The 16,898-nt window shown below is 42.4% G+C and overlaps 1 protein-coding gene across 6 annotated transcripts in view; it reads right to left on the reverse strand.

Moving 5' to 3' along the window:
• The window catches only part of LOC102291754 (transcription elongation regulator 1-like protein), a 62,710-nt gene that overhangs the window by 23,213 nt on the left and 22,599 nt on the right, over positions 1-16,898 (reverse strand). For 5 of the 6 annotated variants that reach the window (XM_042224748.1, XM_042224747.1, XM_042224746.1 and 2 more), the window contains exon 5: positions 10,958-11,083. The exons of the other annotated variant lie outside the window; for it this stretch is intronic. In XM_042224748.1, coding sequence (XP_042080682.1) covers positions 10,958-11,083 — 126 coding nt within the window. The remainder of the gene's footprint in view (positions 1-10,957; positions 11,084-16,898) is intronic. 6 annotated transcript variants of the gene reach the window in all.

Consider the following 16,898-nt stretch of genomic DNA (forward strand, 5'->3'; position numbering starts at 1 on the left):
AAGTGAAGAAGTTCATGAAGTCATTACTAGTTAACGTTAAAGGGATGGTTGGCTCAAAAGAGCTCTGACTTTTTGTCAGCCTGGCTACAGTGCTGAAGAGAAACCTGGGGTTGTTCTTATTTCTTCAATCAGTGATGAATAGTAAGATGTTCTGGCTTTGCGGAGGGCTTTCTTATAAAGCAGCAAACTATTTCTCCAGGCTAATATGATCTTCTAAATGAGTAATGAACCATGGGAGTTTGTGTTTGGTCTTGTTGTATTCTTTTCCTTTTTCTCTGTTTTTCTTTTCTTTTTTCCTTTTAGCAGTTTCTGGTTGGTTTATTCGTGTTGATAGTCCAAGGTCTTCTTAGTATTGGTATAGCTTTTGGATTCTGTTCATGTTAAAGTTTACATTTAAGTACCTGAGTTTTTGATTTAGTGTACCTCACCTCCCGTGTTATTTTTATTCAATTATCAAGTTTGTATGTTAGAATGTGCCGTTTTCTGTTTCTTTATTTCTTACTTTGGGTTAGTCTCTGTTGGTATTTATCTCACCTGTGTTTCCCAGGTGTTTCCTCTCTGCCGCAAACACCCCTTTGTGTATGTTCAGTTGCTATCTGGTCCAAATATCTGCTTGCATGCCCTAGTGTTACCCGTTTCCATGTGTGCCTTTGTATGTGGTTTCATTTTCCCCTGTAGACTATGTAACTCATTAGCTAACTGGATTTCTGTTTTGTCTTTTGGACTTTTTATCAGCCTAAACACACAGCTCATCTGTGTCGCACTTAGCGTGGTGGGGCTTAAGGCATTATCGTCCATTTACTTACAAATCAGTTGACAGGTTTGTAAACTTGTAGCTTTAGTTTGTTTACATGAAAAAAATAAACTAAACTGAAGAAGAAGGTGTTGTCTTTATGACTATTGGAGAACTTACAGGATTTACTTTGTGGCTAGCTGCTAGCCTGTACAGACCTTTGCATATCTATAGTAACAAAGCAGACGTGGCTACTGGAAGTTTTTTAACTCAAACTTGCAGCGTACACATGGTAGTTGGTTCAGCTCAGATCACATGTACACCATGAATGAACCCCTCTGGACTTCATTTGGAACCGCACCAAAATCACCTCCACCAAAGGGTGTTGGTGCAGTTGTTTTAGGCCACACTCGAGTGCGCATATTGTGTTCGCATCTGCACAAAAGAGTAATATACAGGGTGAACCAGAGTACGATGAATGAATGAACCAGAAAGCAACCAGAGTATTATGGACTAAACACCCTAAGATTGAGGCTTTGAAGTAAAACTGTGTGTCGGTCTTTGGCTAATTAATAAGCTGGAGTGAAAGATTCACTCAGCCTTCAACTCAGCCTGTACTTTTTGTTAAATCATTTACTAATAGGACTTAGAAGAGAGAGGTCTAATGTCTGATACATTTAACTGTCCTGGTACAGTTGAAAACGGCTTTGTTTGTTTTCTTGTTTAGGTGGTCTGGGCCCAGACACAGTCTCCTGGTGGTCCATGCCTATTGTAAGTGGGTTATGGTTAGAGAATGGCTTGGACACATACAGCTGCACCAGTCACCCAAAGGATTAGCGCTGTGATTGATTAGTCAATATAACCCTTGTTATATATAACCCAGAGAAAGGCGGAACATGTGAGTGCTATAAACCAGCGGTCCCCAACCCCCGGGCCACAGACCAGTACCAGTCCGTGAGTCGTTTGGTACCGGGCTGCGAGAGTTGAGGCTTGGGTGTGAAATTCACATTTTCAGGGTTTCCATGGGTCTTTTCACGTGTGTTATGAATAAATCTTTTTTTTTTTGTACCGGTACTGGTTTTATTTCGTTGTATTTATCCGCGACACCTTAAAGGCCGGTCCGTGAAAATATTGTCGGACATAAACCGGTCCGTGGCGCAAAAAAGGTTGGGGACCGCTGCTGTAAACCATAAGATATGTTTGCCATCAACATGCAGGAACCAACTTGGTTATGTTACCATACCATCCATATACCATCCCTCCAGTAAAGCCCTCTGTGCTCCAGAAGCAAGTTAATGTTATTTATAATAGCCACCTTGTAGTCTCTACAGACTGATGACATCCAGGCAATCAAGCCGTGTAGGTGGACGAAACCAACCCCCTCCGTCTTTTGATATCAGATATCATTTGTCCCCAAATAGACTGGTTCAACTTGGGTTGGTTCTTTATAACCTCTGGGATCTTACCGGCTACTTCCGAAACCCCAGCACCAGGAAAATTATTTAGCAAAAGTTAGTAAAAAAGAAAGGCCAGGAAACTTTTTAAGTCTGACACAGCTCAGGCCAAGAGAACAGAATTCATAAATATTCTGAATGAAGTAATATCAAAATTGTACAACTTTCACCTGTGGTGCAGTTTTTTACGTTATTGCGTTGCACTTTTCAAATGAATACTGAGTTGTTAATGTCCCTCTTTTATTGTATAATGTGGCATTATGTTTCTACATCATCTCCTGCTGAAATTTCTTCCTGCAACTTGTAGCATCATCATCTGCAGATGGTTTGTTGCATTGACATTTTAAGAGGTCTTTGTTGTGTCTTTATATTTTTATCTGCTGTTTGTGAGGAGCTTCCTGAGAACAGCTGCTGCCTTAAAGAATAAACTCAGGGGTGCAGGAACAGGTTATTGACTGACTGCAGCCTGAGTCTGCATCACTGAAATAGACACAGATGTGTTTCTCTTGTCTAAATCCTCTGAGTTAATTTGTTTGAGACGATGTTCAGATGCAGTCAGAGGCTTTTGGAAGCCAACAAATGCAGATTAAATTTGCTTTTATTTAGTCAAACGTGGGTGTGTGTTCGTGTTGTTGATGTTTTCTGGCAGGAGCTCGGTTTCTCTTCAGTTTATAGTTTGTCAAGATTGATTTGTCTCAGATTGACACAACATGCTCACAGATGGAAACCTCCGCAGGAAATTCTGCTCTGCTGAATGTGGAGAGGAAATGAAAAACAGCTGAAAATTAAAAAATGTAATGTCTGCAACAGTGAGCATGTGCTGTTAAAATAATTTCTAACCTTATCATTCATTGGACTGTAAATGGACTGGTTCTTATCTAGCACTTTTCTACTCTGGCTGAGCACTCACCATTCACCCATTCACACCAGCACTTTTTTGTCTATGTTGTCTCTAAGTGCTTACAATCTAACAGTCACACACATTCATACTCCGGTGGATGCATCGGAGAGCAACATGGGGGTTGGTATCTTGTGAGCATTGTGCTGCATCAAATATCCTTCCACAGATGTTTTATTGTCGCTGCAATGGTGCTGCCGTCAACAGATTTAGGTCAGCGTTTTCCTGAAAGGAGCGCAAACTCGTGGAGGCGGACTGATCTGCTGAAATATAACTATGCCACAAGCACACAGATCTTCATTAAAAGTGTAACTACATGAAACTTCAGTTAAGCCACAATGATATCAGCCACTTATAATGGCTGATTGCGGGGGTTTCCATATGGAGCCTCAGTGATGACAGATTTCTCTCTAATTATTTCCATGATTGTTTACTTCATTGAAGCCGGTATCAATCTGAAATTTATTCATTTGTTTTTCATGCGACTAGTTCTTTTGATTTATCAGTTTAGATTCAGGGTGTTGTTGTGCTAAGAAGTATTATTGTAGGGTCTACCTTACAGAAATGAGCTTCCTCCGAAGGGTGGCTGGCCTCTCCCTTAGAGATAGGGTGAGAAGTTCGGCCATCCGGGAGGGGCTCAGAGTAGAGCAGCTGCTGCTCCACATCGAAAGGAGTCAGCTGAGGTGGTTCGGGCATCTGACAAGGATGCCTCCTGGGCGCCTCCTGGGTGAGGTTTTCCGGGCATGTCCCACCGGGAGGAGGCCCCGGGGCAGACCCAGGACACGCTGGAGAGATTATATCTCTCGGCTGGCCTGGGAACGCCTTGGTGTTCCCCCGGATAAGCTGGAGGAGGTGGCTGGGGAGAGGGAGGTCTGGGCTTCTCTGCTTGGGCGACCCGGCCCTGGATAAGCGGAAGAAGATGGATGGATGTTTAATCTGAAGTGACTGCTTACACCCTCACTGTCAACCCTCTTTTTTATTCATTGGAAATCAGTTCAGCATTTGAACTCATACATACAAACTCTTCTCAGCTGTTCCTGTCGAGCTTGAATAAAATCTATTTACTAAGCAGAAAGAGCAGAAGACAGGACACTCAGGTTTTAGGCTTCGTGAAATATTCTTCAGTACACTGATGAAGATCAGAAGCATCCATTTCTTATTCTGTGTGCAGATCACATCAGGAGAGACAACACAAAGACAAGAGATGTCGAACCTGAAGACTCTTCTTCCTCCTCGCTCCCACTACACCTCCTGTCTTTGTCTCCTCTCCCTCTCCCCACAGCTCTTCCTCCATCAGGTGAGTCTGATTTGATCCTCATTGTGTAATTAGTGTGTTGGTGGAGTCACAATTGCTGCTTTCGCTAATTTCATAAGCTGTATATGGATCACGTGGTAAAGCCACTTCCTGTTTACAATGCTGTGTGTTTCCTGTCTGCAGTCAGAGTAAATCAAATAAGATAATCGTATAATCTATTGATAACAGGATCTGGTTGTGACACCATAGCAAGTTCAGGTTCTGGTTCCATGCTGTGATTCTGATTGTGCAGTAGGGCTGTGCGATATGACCAAAATCTCATATCCCTATATAAGACATTTATCGTCCTGACAACGATATATATCACAAAAATTTGACATTTCCTGCTAATTCGCTGAATCTCGGCCAGCTCGACTCATGTGAAGTGTTTCAGCTGGCGTCGTTACCTGGAGTCGAGTGTTTTCTGTTTGTGGTCGAGGTGGGCCAGGTTTCCTGCATAATTTGCATAGTACAGTTTTCTGGTCCGTGTCAGACTTTTCATCCAAACCATGTCCATGCTACAGAGGTAGCCCCTCGTTTAGAAATAAGGTCCTCGATTTGTTTTGACTGGTCCTTCTGTTTGTCATCATTTCAGTTTATTTTGAAAAATCTTAACAGGATCTTGAGCTTTATTGTGAAAGGTTTATGTGGAAAATAAACAAGAGGATGGTGGAGCCACACAATGGTCTTACCGTCATTGTTGCTAATGACAGCGCATAAAAAGACTCACTTGTCTATCCGTAGTGTGGTTATAGTACCGTACAAGTAGCGCGAAAAACAAACTTCAAAGTAGCGCTACGCGTTCAGCGGGAGGCGTGGATGACGAGCGGCGATAAACTTGTGAAAAGCAAGTTATGCTCAACTCCACCGGTGGAATCTGACAGCGTGGAAAAGTGTGAAAACATCCACGATCACCAACGGATTTCGAAGGGCTGGACTGCTGCATGATGGAGAGGAGGACACCGCCACGGCCCTTCTGAGGGTGTTCGACTCTGACACTGACAACGAGGATTTGTTTGGTTTTGAAAGTGACAACGAAGGAGAGAAGCTGAGAGTGGATGACGAAGCCACCCTGAGCCTGTTCGTATCCGACACTGGAGAAGAGGACTTTGGTGGTTTTAGTGCGCAGGAAGAAGAGAAAGATGGTGAATGACTGACTTTTCTTCTTGTTAAAGCCGTGTCACTGCACCTGAGCCTAAAAGGTAGTCTGAATCTATTTTTCTGGTGTGCTGCAGGTTATTGTTATGTACTACATTTGTTACTCATTTATGAAGCACAGTACATGTTTCGTACTTGTAATTACCGCTACTTGTACATATACCTAAAAAGTTATGCAAATATGTACCCATAACTTGTTTTTCAAAATATTAATAAGTGTGTCTCCAAACAGCCATCTCTTTCCTGACAATTCGCTTTGTGCATATTCTCTTACATATGATGAGTCAACATTGAAACACCTGCGGCTTTTAGTCAGGTGCGGCTAATGTATGTACAAAACAGGATTTTCCCCTGATTTTAGCTTGTGCGGCTAATATTCAGGTGCGCTCTGTAGTCCGGGAAATAGAATCAGAATACTTTATTAATCCCGAAGGAAATTAGGGTACAAATACGGTAAATATAAGAGAAAAAGAGAACTTTAATACAGCCACTACAGTGACCGTCAAAACCATGAAAAAATAGTACTGTAAACGGTTTATTTTGTAACACCACGAAACAAACGATAGCATATAATATGAAATGATAGATGTTTTCATATCATCATCCAATATATATTGTCATATCGAACAGCCCTATTGTGCAGATCTCTGCAGGTGTGGTGATATTGAACAGCTTGTTATGTGTCTCCTCTTCTGGCTGCGTTCATCTGTTTTTCAGCTGCTCATCACTGCTGTTGTCTATTTTTCATTTTGCTTATTAAAATCCAGCCGTACTCGATTTGACGCTGTGTATCTGTTCTGGTTTTTTGCAGCAGCGAAACAAATCTGCAGCTCAGCGTGTCATTACTGAAAATAAAGTGACTAACAGCCTCACAGACTCAAAACACATAATAAACAGCAGTGGGGAGTCTATCGTCCACTGAGGAGTATGAAAACAAATATTTTTCCACAGTTTCTGTCTGACATCGGGTAGCTGCAGTGTGACTGATTTTATTAGCATCTGCTGCTGATCACAGTCTTCTTACTTTGACTGCTATAGTCCCTAAGACTTGACAGTCTGGTTCTTACACTTTCTGAGCTGCCATATGAGTGCTCAATAGGACAGTAAAATAAACACAGAATAATCACTAAGATAAATCTCACAACTAGTCAGGAGAACGTCACACATGTGATTGCGCATGTCAGTATAGTCAAGCACTCTAAAAGATGCCTGTTAGACGGATAGATAATTTATCTTTGTGGTGTTGTGTCGACTACTCACAATATCAAACAGATTCATCAGCTTTTATAAAATTAAGGCTATTAGTGGTCTTTAGCTGTGTTTGATTCTGAGTGTGTGTGTGTGTGTGTGTGTGTGTGTGTGTGTGTGTGTGTGAGTGTGTGAGTGAGTGTGTGAGTGAGTGTGTGTGAGTGTGAGAGAGAGAGACTGAGAAGATTTCTCAAAGGCATTAGTTAATTTTCTTCCCACAATCCCTTGCTCCTCTGAGCCAGTCCTGTGTGTGCAGCTGTTATGTGTTTGCTACGATGCGTAGGGTTGGCTTCCAGGCCCCTCTTCTCTGGACACCCTCTCTTCTTTTAAGATGAGGCTTCATTTTTTGCTAAAGCATATAATTAGGGTTGGATCAGGTGACCCTGGCCCTCTCTTAGTTATACTGCAACAGGCTCAGGCTGAAAGACTTTCCATTATGAGAGTTTCTTCTTCACTCTCCTTTTTCTCTCCCCAGGTGTTTATATACAACTGTCATGATCCTTTATCTTCTCTCTGTGACAAAATCATTTTTTAAATTTTTTTTTAAAGAAGTCATGGAAAGCAGTCAGTGTTCACCATTCACATTTTTTAGATTCCAGTCTGAGTTTAGACCATCAGAGAGCAGAAGTGGATGCTGAGCTCTCAGCTTGTATATTCTTGGGCTGTTGAATCATTGGTCACTGAGGCAACTGATGTGGCTGTACGTTAGTCCTATCGAGAGCATCTAATTCAATTCAATTCAATTTTATTTATATAGCGCCAAATCACAACATAAGTCGCCTCAAGGCGCTTCATAGATACAGAGAAAAACCCAACAATCATATGACCCCCTATGAGCAGCACTTTGGCGACAGTGGGAAGGAAAAACTCCCTTTTAACAGGAAGAAACCTCCGGCAGAACCAGGCTCAGGGAGGGGCGGGGCCATCTGCTGTGATTGGTTGGGGTGAGAGAAGGAAGACAGGATAAAGACATGCTGTGGAAGAGAGAGTGATTTTGATTGGCTGCCGTGCAAAATAAGTCAAGACAGGTCGATCCTAGATAATCGATTGCTTGTGTGGACTTGGAGCAGCCAGGTATCCCATAATGCAGGGCTGCCCAATCCCAGTCCTCGAGAGCTACTATCCTGCAGCTTTTAGATGCATCCCTACTCCAACACAGCTGAATCAAATGGTTTGATTACCTCTTCAGCATGCCATCTGTTTGGCAAAGGCCTGATAACAAGCCATTCATTTGATTCAGGTGTGTGGGAACAAGGATGCATCTAAAAGCTGCAGGACGGTAGCTCTCGAGGACCGGGATTGGGCAGCCCCCAGAATGCATTTCAAATCACAGGCAGCAATGGTGGTGGTGTAGTTTTAAAATACCCCGTTTTTCTGTCACCAACTACACTTTTAACAGTGTTTTAGCCGCGAATGTCGCGCCGTAATCTTCACGTCTGGTCAGGTTGTCAACATAGAACATGTTTGCAAAAGTGCTCAGATGTTTTCAGAGATGTCACTCGCTCTGCTAACAGTCAGCTGACAGAGAGCACCGAGCTTCTCCTCATAAATGAAATGGTGAAGCATTAATTTAACCCCTAAAGGGGCTACACCTTCAAGTATATCATGCATGATATCAACATTTATGTTTTCTGTTACATGAAAATACCGAAGACAGGAGTCCTCTTTCACACTTGCTTGGTTCGTTTAGGCTGACATGTTCCTGATAACTGTCTTTGGTGTGCAACTCAACTTTGTCTTCATCATATATCAGCTGTGCATCTGCTTTGTCAATCATGCAAAACTGACAACACAGCTGAAAGACGCGGCACTGTAATGAGCTGCTTTACATTTTATAAAAGCTGATGAATCTGTTATTTTGCACACAGCAGCAGAAACAGTGAAACATCTGAGACTGACTAACACTGGTACACATTTGACTTCCCTAAACTTTTTTGAATTATTATGTGATTTTCTTTTTTCTTTTTGAGGGACTATAGCAGTCAAAGTAAGAAGACTGTGATCAGCAGCAGATGCTAATAAAATCAGTCACACTGCAGCTACCCGATGTCAGACAGAAACTGTGGAAAAATATTTGTTTTCATACTCCTCAGTGGACGATAGACTCCCCACTGCTGTTTATTATCTGTTTTGAGTCTGTGAGGCTGTTAGTCACTTTATTTTCAGTAATGACACGCTGAGCTGCAGATTTGTTTCGCTGCTGCAAAAAACCAGAACAGATACACAGCGTCAAATCGAGTACGGCTGGATTTTAATAAGCAAAATGAAAAATAGACAACAGCAGTGATGAGCAGCTGAAAAACAGATGAACGCAGCCAGAAGAGGAGACACATAACAAGCTGTTCAATATCACCACACCTGCAGAGATCTGCACAATAGGGCTGTTCGATATGACAATATATATTGGATGATGATATGAAAACATCTATCATTTCATATTATATGCTATCGTTTGTTTCGTGGTGTTACAAAATAAACCGTTTACAGTACTATTTTTTCATGGTTTTGACGGTCACTGTAGTGGCTGTATTAAAGTTCTCTTTTTCTCTTATATTTACCGTATTTGTACCCTAATTTCCTTCGGGATTAATAAAGTATTCTGATTCTGATTTCCCAGACTACAGAGCGCACCTGAATATTAGCCGCACAAGCTAAAATCAGGGGAAAATCCTGGTTTGTACATACATTAGCTGCACCTGACTAAAAGCCGCAGGTGTTTCAATGTTGACTCATCATATGTAAGAGAATATGCACACAAAGCGAATTGTCAGGAAACAGACGGCTGTTTGGAGACATCACTTTTATTAATATTTTGAAAAACAAGTTACGGGCACATATTTGCATAACTTTTTAGGTATATGTACAAGTAGGAAACATGTACTGTGCTTCATAAATGAGTAACAAATGTAGTACATAACAATAACCTGCAGCACACCAGAAAAATAGATCCGGACTACCTTTCAGGCTCAGGTGCAGTGACACAGCTTTAACAAGAAGAAAAGTCAGTCATTCACCATCTTTCTCTTCTTCCTGCGCACTGAAACCACCAAAGTCCTCTCCTCCAGTGTCGGATACGAACAGGCTCAGGGTGGCTTCGTCATCCACTCTCAGCTTCTCTCCTTCGTTGTCACTTTCAAAACCAAACAAATCCTCGTTGTCAGTGTCAGAGTCGAACACCCTCTGAAGGGCCGTGGCGGTGTCCTCCTCTCCATCATGCAGCAGTCCAGCCCTTCGAAATCCGTTGGTGATCGTGGATGTTTTCACACTTTTCCACGCTGTCAGAATCCACCGGTGGAGTTGAGCATAACTTGCTTTTCACAAGTTTATCGCCGCTCGTCATCCACGCCTCCCGCTGAACGCGTAGCGCTACTTTGAAGTTTGTTTTTCGCGCTACTTGTACGGTACTATAACCACACTACGGATAGACAAGTGAGTCTTTTTATGCGCTGTCATTAGCAACAATGACGGTAAGACCATTGTGTGGCTCCACCATCCTCTTGTTTATTTTCCACATAAACCTTTCACAATAAAGCTCAAGATCCTGTTAAGATTTTCCAAATAAACTGAAATGGTGACAAACAGAAGGACCAGTCAAAACAAATCGAGGACCTTATTCCTAAACGAGGGCCTACCTCTGTAGCATGGACATGATTTGTTTATGAAAAGTCTGAGGCAGACCAGAAAATTGAGCTATGCAAATTATGGTGCAAACTGGCCTCAGCCTCTTGTACCACCTATGAAAGAAAAAAACCCACTCGACTCCAGGTAAACGACGTCCAGCTGAAAACACTTCACATGAGTCGAGCTGGCCGAGATTCAGCGAATTAGCAGGAAATGTCAAATTTTTGTGATATATATCGTTGTCAGGACGATAAATGTCTTATATAGGGATATGAGATTTTGGTCATATCGCACAGCCCTACTGCACAATCAGAATCACAGCATGGAACCAGAACCTGAACTTGCTATGGTGTCACAACCAGATCCTGTTATCAATAGATTATACGATTATCTTATTTGATTTACTCTGACTGCAGACAGGAAACACACAGCATTGTAAACAGGAAGTGGCTTTACCACGTGATCCATATACAGCTTATGAAATTAGCGAAAGCAGCAATTGTGACTCCACCAACACACTAATTACACAATGAGGATCAAATCAGACTCACCTGATGGAGGAAGAGCTGTGGGGAGAGGGAGAGGAGACAAAGACAGGAGGTGTAGTGGGAGCGAGGAGGAAGAAGAGTCTTCAGGTTCGACATCTCTTGTCTTTGTGTTGTCTCTCCTGATGTGATCTGCACACAGAATAAGAAATGGATGCTTCTGATCTTCATCAGTGTACTGAAGAATATTTCACGAAGCCTAAAACCTGAGTGTCCACATGTCTTCTGCTCTTTCTGCTTAGTAAATAGATTTTATTCAAGCTCGACAGGAACAGCTGAGAAGAGTTTGTATGTATGAGTTCAAATGCTGAACTGATTTCCAATGAATAAAAAAGAGGGTTGACAGTGAGGGTGTAAGCAGTCACTTCAGATTAAACATCCATCCATCTTCTTCCGCTTATCCAGGGCCGGGTCGCCCAAGCAGAGAAGCCCAGACCTCCCTCTCCCCAGCCACCTCCTCCAGCTTGTACGGGGGAACACCAAGGCGTTCCCAGGCCAGCCGAGAGATATAATCTCTCCAGCGTGTCCTGGGTCTGCCCCGGGGCCTCCTCCCGGTGGGACATGCCCGGAAAACCTCGCCCAGGAGGCGCCCAGGAGGCATCCTTGTCAGATGCCCGAACCACCTCAGCTGACTCCTTTCGATGTGGAGCAGCAGCTCTACTCTGAGCCCCTCCCGGATGGTCGAACTTCTCACCCTATCTCTAAGGGAGAGGCCAGCCACCCTTCGGAGGAAGCTCATATATTGTAAGGTAGACCCTACAATAATACTTCTTAGCACAACAACACCCTGAATCTAAACTGATAAATCAAAAGAACTAGTCGCATGAAAAACAAATGAATAAATTTCAGATTGATACCGGCTTCAATGAAGTAAACAATCATGGAAATAATTAGAGAGAAATCTGTCATCACTGAGGCTCCATATGGAAACCCCCGCAATCAGCCATTATAAGTGGCTGATATCATTGTGGCTTAACTGAAGTTTCATGTAGTTACACTTTTAATGAAGATCTGTGTGCTTGTGGCATAGTTATATTTCAGCAGATCAGTCCGCCTCCACGAGTTTGCGCTCCTTTCAGGAAAACGCTGACCTAAATCTGTTGACGGCAGCACCATTGCAGCGACAATAAAACATCTGTGGAAGGATATTTGATGCAGCACAATGCTCACAAGATACCAACCCCCATGTTGCTCTCCGATGCATCCACCGGAGTATGAATGTGTGTGACTGTTAGATTGTAAGCACTTAGAGACAACATAGACAAAAAAGTGCTGGTGTGAATGGGTGAATGGTGAGTGCTCAGCCAGAGTAGAAAAGTGCTAGATAAGAACCAGTCCATTTACAGTCCAATGAATGATAAGGTTAGAAATTATTTTAACAGCACATGCTCACTGTTGCAGACATTACATTTTTTAATTTTCAGCTGTTTTTCATTTCCTCTCCACATTCAGCAGAGCAGAATTTCCTGCGGAGGTTTCCATCTGTGAGCATGTTGTGTCAATCTGAGACAAATCAATCTTGACAAACTATAAACTGAAGAGAAACCGAGCTCCTGCCAGAAAACATCAACAACACGAACACACACCCACGTTTGACTAAATAAAAGCAAATTTAATCTGCATTTGTTGGCTTCCAAAAGCCTCTGACTGCATCTGAACATCGTCTCAAACAAATTAACTCAGAGGATTTAGACAAGAGAAACACATCTGTGTCTATTTCAGTGATGCAGACTCAGGCTGCAGTCAGTCAATAACCTGTTCCTGCACCCCTGAGTTTATTCTTTAAGGCAGCAGCTGTTCTCAGGAAGCTCCTCACAAACAGCAGATAAAAATATAAAGACACAACAAAGACCTCTTAAAATGTCAATGCAACAAACCATCTGCAGATGATGATGCTACAAGTTGCAGGAAGAAATTTCAGCAGGAGATGATGTAGAAACATAATGCCACATTATACAATAAAAGAGGGACATTAACAACTCAGTATTCATTTGAAAAGTGCAACGCAATAACGTAAAAAACTGCACCACAGGTGAAAGTTGTACAATTTTGATATTACTTCATTCAGAATATTTATGAATTCTGTTCTCTTGGCCTGAGCTGTGTCAGACTTAAAAAGTTTCCTGGCCTTTCTTTTTTACTAACTTTTGCTAAATAATTTTCCTGGTGCTGGGGTTTCGGAAGTAGCCGGTAAGATCCCAGAGGTTATAAAGAACCAACCCAAGTTGAACCAGTCTATTTGGGGACAAATGATATCTGATATCAAAAGACGGAGGGGGTTGGTTTCGTCCACCTACACGGCTTGATTGCCTGGATGTCATCAGTCTGTAGAGACTACAAGGTGGCTATTATAAATAACATTAACTTGCTTCTGGAGCACAGAGGGCTTTACTGGAGGGATGGTATATGGATGGTATGGTAACATAACCAAGTTGGTTCCTGCATGTTGATGGCAAACATATCTTATGGTTTACAGCAGCGGTCCCCAACCTTTTTTGCGCCACGGACCGGTTTATGTCCGACAATATTTTCACGGACCGGCCTTTAAGGTGTCGCGGATAAATACAACGAAATAAAACCAGTACCGGTACAAAAAGAAAAAAGATGTGTTCATAACACAGGAAAAGACCCATGGAAACCCTGAAAATGTGAATTTCACACCCAAGCCTCAACTCTCGCAGCCCGGTACCAAACGACTCACGGACTGGTACTGGTCCGTGGCCCGGGGGTTGGGGACCGCTGGTTTATAGCACTCACATGTTCCGCCTTTCTCTGGGTTATATATAACAAGGGTTATATTGACTAATCAATCACAGCGCTAATCCTTTGGGTGACTGGTGCAGCTGTATGTGTCCAAGCCATTCTCAAACCATAACCCACTTACAATAGGCATGGACCTGCAAATTCAGACTTTACTTATTTTGGCTGAATTGTGGCAATAAACACCCAACTCAAACCACCAGGAGACTGTGTCTGGGCCCAGACCACCTAAACAAGAAAACAAACAAAGCCGTTTTCAACTGTACCAGGACAGTTAAATGTATCAGACATTAGACCTCTCTCTTCTAAGTCCTATTAGTAAATGATTTAACAAAAAGTACAGGCTGAGTTGAAGGCTGAGTGAATCTTTCACTCCAGCTTATTAATTAGCCAAAGACCGACACACAGTTTTACTTCAAAGCCTCAATCTTAGGGTGTTTAGTCCATAATACTCTGGTTGCTTTCTGGTTCATTCATTCATCGTACTCTGGTTCACCCTGTATATTACTCTTTTGTGCAGATGCGAACACAATATGCGCACTCGAGTGTGGCCTAAAACAACTGCACCAACACCCTTTGGTGGAGGTGATTTTGGTGCGGTTCCAAATGAAGTCCAGAGGGGTTCATTCATGGTGTACATGTGATCTGAGCTGAACCAACTACCATGTGTACGCTGCAAGTTTGAGTTAAAAAACTTCCAGTAGCCACGTCTGCTTTGTTACTATAGATATGCAAAGGTCTGTACAGGCTAGCAACTAGCCACAAAGTAAATCCTGTAAGTTCTCCAATAGTCATAAAGACAACACCTTCTTCTTCAGTTTAGTTTATTTTTTTCATGTAAACAAACTAAAGCTACAAGTTTACAAACCTGTCAACTGATTTGTAAGTAAATGGACGATAATGCCTTAAGCCCCACCACGCTAAGTGCGACACAGATGAGCTGTGTGTTTAGGCTGATAAAAAGTCCAAAAGACAAAACAGAAATCCAGTTAGCTAATGAGTTACATAGTCTACAGGGGAAAATGAAACCACATACAAAGGCACACATGGAAACGGGTAACACTAGGGCATGCAAGCAGATATTTGGACCAGATAGCAACTGAACATACACAAAGGGGTGTTTGCAGCAGAGAGGAAACACCTGGGAAACACAGGTGAGATAAATACCAACAGAGACTAACCCAAAGTAAGAAATAAAGAAACACAAAACGGCACATTCTAACATACAAACTTGATAATTGAATAAAAATAACAACGGGAGGTGAGGTACACTAAATCAAAAACTCAGGTACTTAAATGTAAACTTTAACATGAACAGAATCCAAAAGCTATACCAATACTAAGAAGACCTTGGACTATCAACACGAATAAACCAACCAGAAACTGCTAAAAGGAAAAAAGAAAAGAAAAACAGAGAAAAAGGAAAAGAATACAACAAGACCAAACACAAACTCCCATGGTTCATTACTCATTTAGAAGATCATTTAGCCTGGAGAAATAGTTTGCTGCTTTATAAGAAAGCCCTCCGCAAAGCCAGAACATCTTACTATTCATCACTGACTGAAGTAAATAAGAACAACCCCAGGTTCCTCTTCAGCTCTGTAGCCAGGCTGGCAAACAGTCAGAGCTCTGTTGAGCCAACCATCCCTTTAACGTTAACTAGTAATGACTTCATGAACTTCTTCACAAATAAAGTTTTTATCATTAGAGATAATTCTGAGAAGCTTCTTCAGTTCAGAACTGAAGAAGCTTCTCGGATGAGAGGTGAAACGTGTTCAACTTAACACGACTTAAAGAAGTCCAGGTGTTTTTTTTCAAATGATCTTCTTATGGCCTCTGACAGTGGACTCATCTCTGTGCTTGTCCTGCTAGACCTCAGTGCAGCGTTCACCAGCCGGACATGTTGGGGGCGGTTGGTCAGGAAGTTCAGTAACCATTTGCAGATGAGGGAACTGATGCCATCTGTGTTTCCTGCTAGACCTCAGTGCAGCGTTCGATACTGTCGACCATAATATCCTATTAGAGCGATTAGAACATGCTGTAGGTATTACAGGTACTGCACTGCAGTGGTTTGTATCATATCTATCTAATAGACTCCAGTTTGTGCATGTAAATGGAGAGTCCTCTTCACACACTGAGGTTAATTATGGAGTTCCACAGGGTTCAGTGCTAGGACCAATTCTGTTTACATTATACATGCTTCCCTTAGGCAGCATCATTAGAAGACATAGCATACATTTACACTGCTATGCAGATGACACCCAGCTCTATCATTGGCAAAAGATAACACATTCACCAATGAATCTCGATTATTTGACGATATTTATTTAACAATAACAATGTGTTGAATAATGACTTTAAAGATTGTCAAAAAATAATATAAAATAGTGCAAATACTGATAACAGTGCAAATGTTTGCAATATAAGAAATCAATGAAAAATGTAAACATCTGTGTTTAGTGAGCTTTGCAGTGTTGCTCTGTGGTGCAGCTACACTGTAGCAAAGTTTACACACTGTGTCTACTTGATCCACGTCTGACTGAACCCATAATGTTTCCACACCACTGAAGTTTTTTTTACCTCTTTTCAACCAACGGCAGTCACTCTCCTCTCCAAATAACTTCTGCTTAGCTTTCCGAGCTTCCCTCGGGTCCTCTTAATCAGCGGTCCCCAACCCCCGGGCCTCGGACCGGTACCGGTGCCCAAGTGAAAACCTGCAGTGATCCCGTACGTGTCAGGAGTATCGGAGCAGCTGAGACACATTTTTTCTAAACACCGGGTCTCTGTGGCTTTTAAACCCCAAAACACGCTGCACCAAAAATTGGTCCACCCCAAGGATCGGGTCCCCGACACAAACAGAGTAACATAGTGTACGCTGTTAAGTGCAGGATTTAAACATCGGGGAAACCAAACAACCTCTGGCCGAGCGGATGGCACAACACAGCAGAGCCACCTCGTCAGGCCAGGACTCTGCAGTCTGTTCACACCTACAGGCCAGTGGACACTCTTTCAATGATGAGGATGTAACATCCTGGACAGGGAGGAACGCTGGTTTGAGGGCGGAGTCAAGGAGGCCATTTACGTGAAAAGGGAAAGACCATCTCTGAATCGAGGAGGGGGCTAAGGGTACATCTGTCACCATCTTACATGCTGTGATTGCAGCCATTCCCCAACTCTCTGTGAATGT

This window comes from Haplochromis burtoni, unplaced genomic scaffold (assembly GCF_018398535.1).
Source record: "Haplochromis burtoni strain Fernald_Lab_line unplaced genomic scaffold, NCSU_Asbu1 Contig_148, whole genome shotgun sequence".
Taxonomy (NCBI): Eukaryota; Metazoa; Chordata; class Actinopteri; order Cichliformes; family Cichlidae; genus Haplochromis; species Haplochromis burtoni.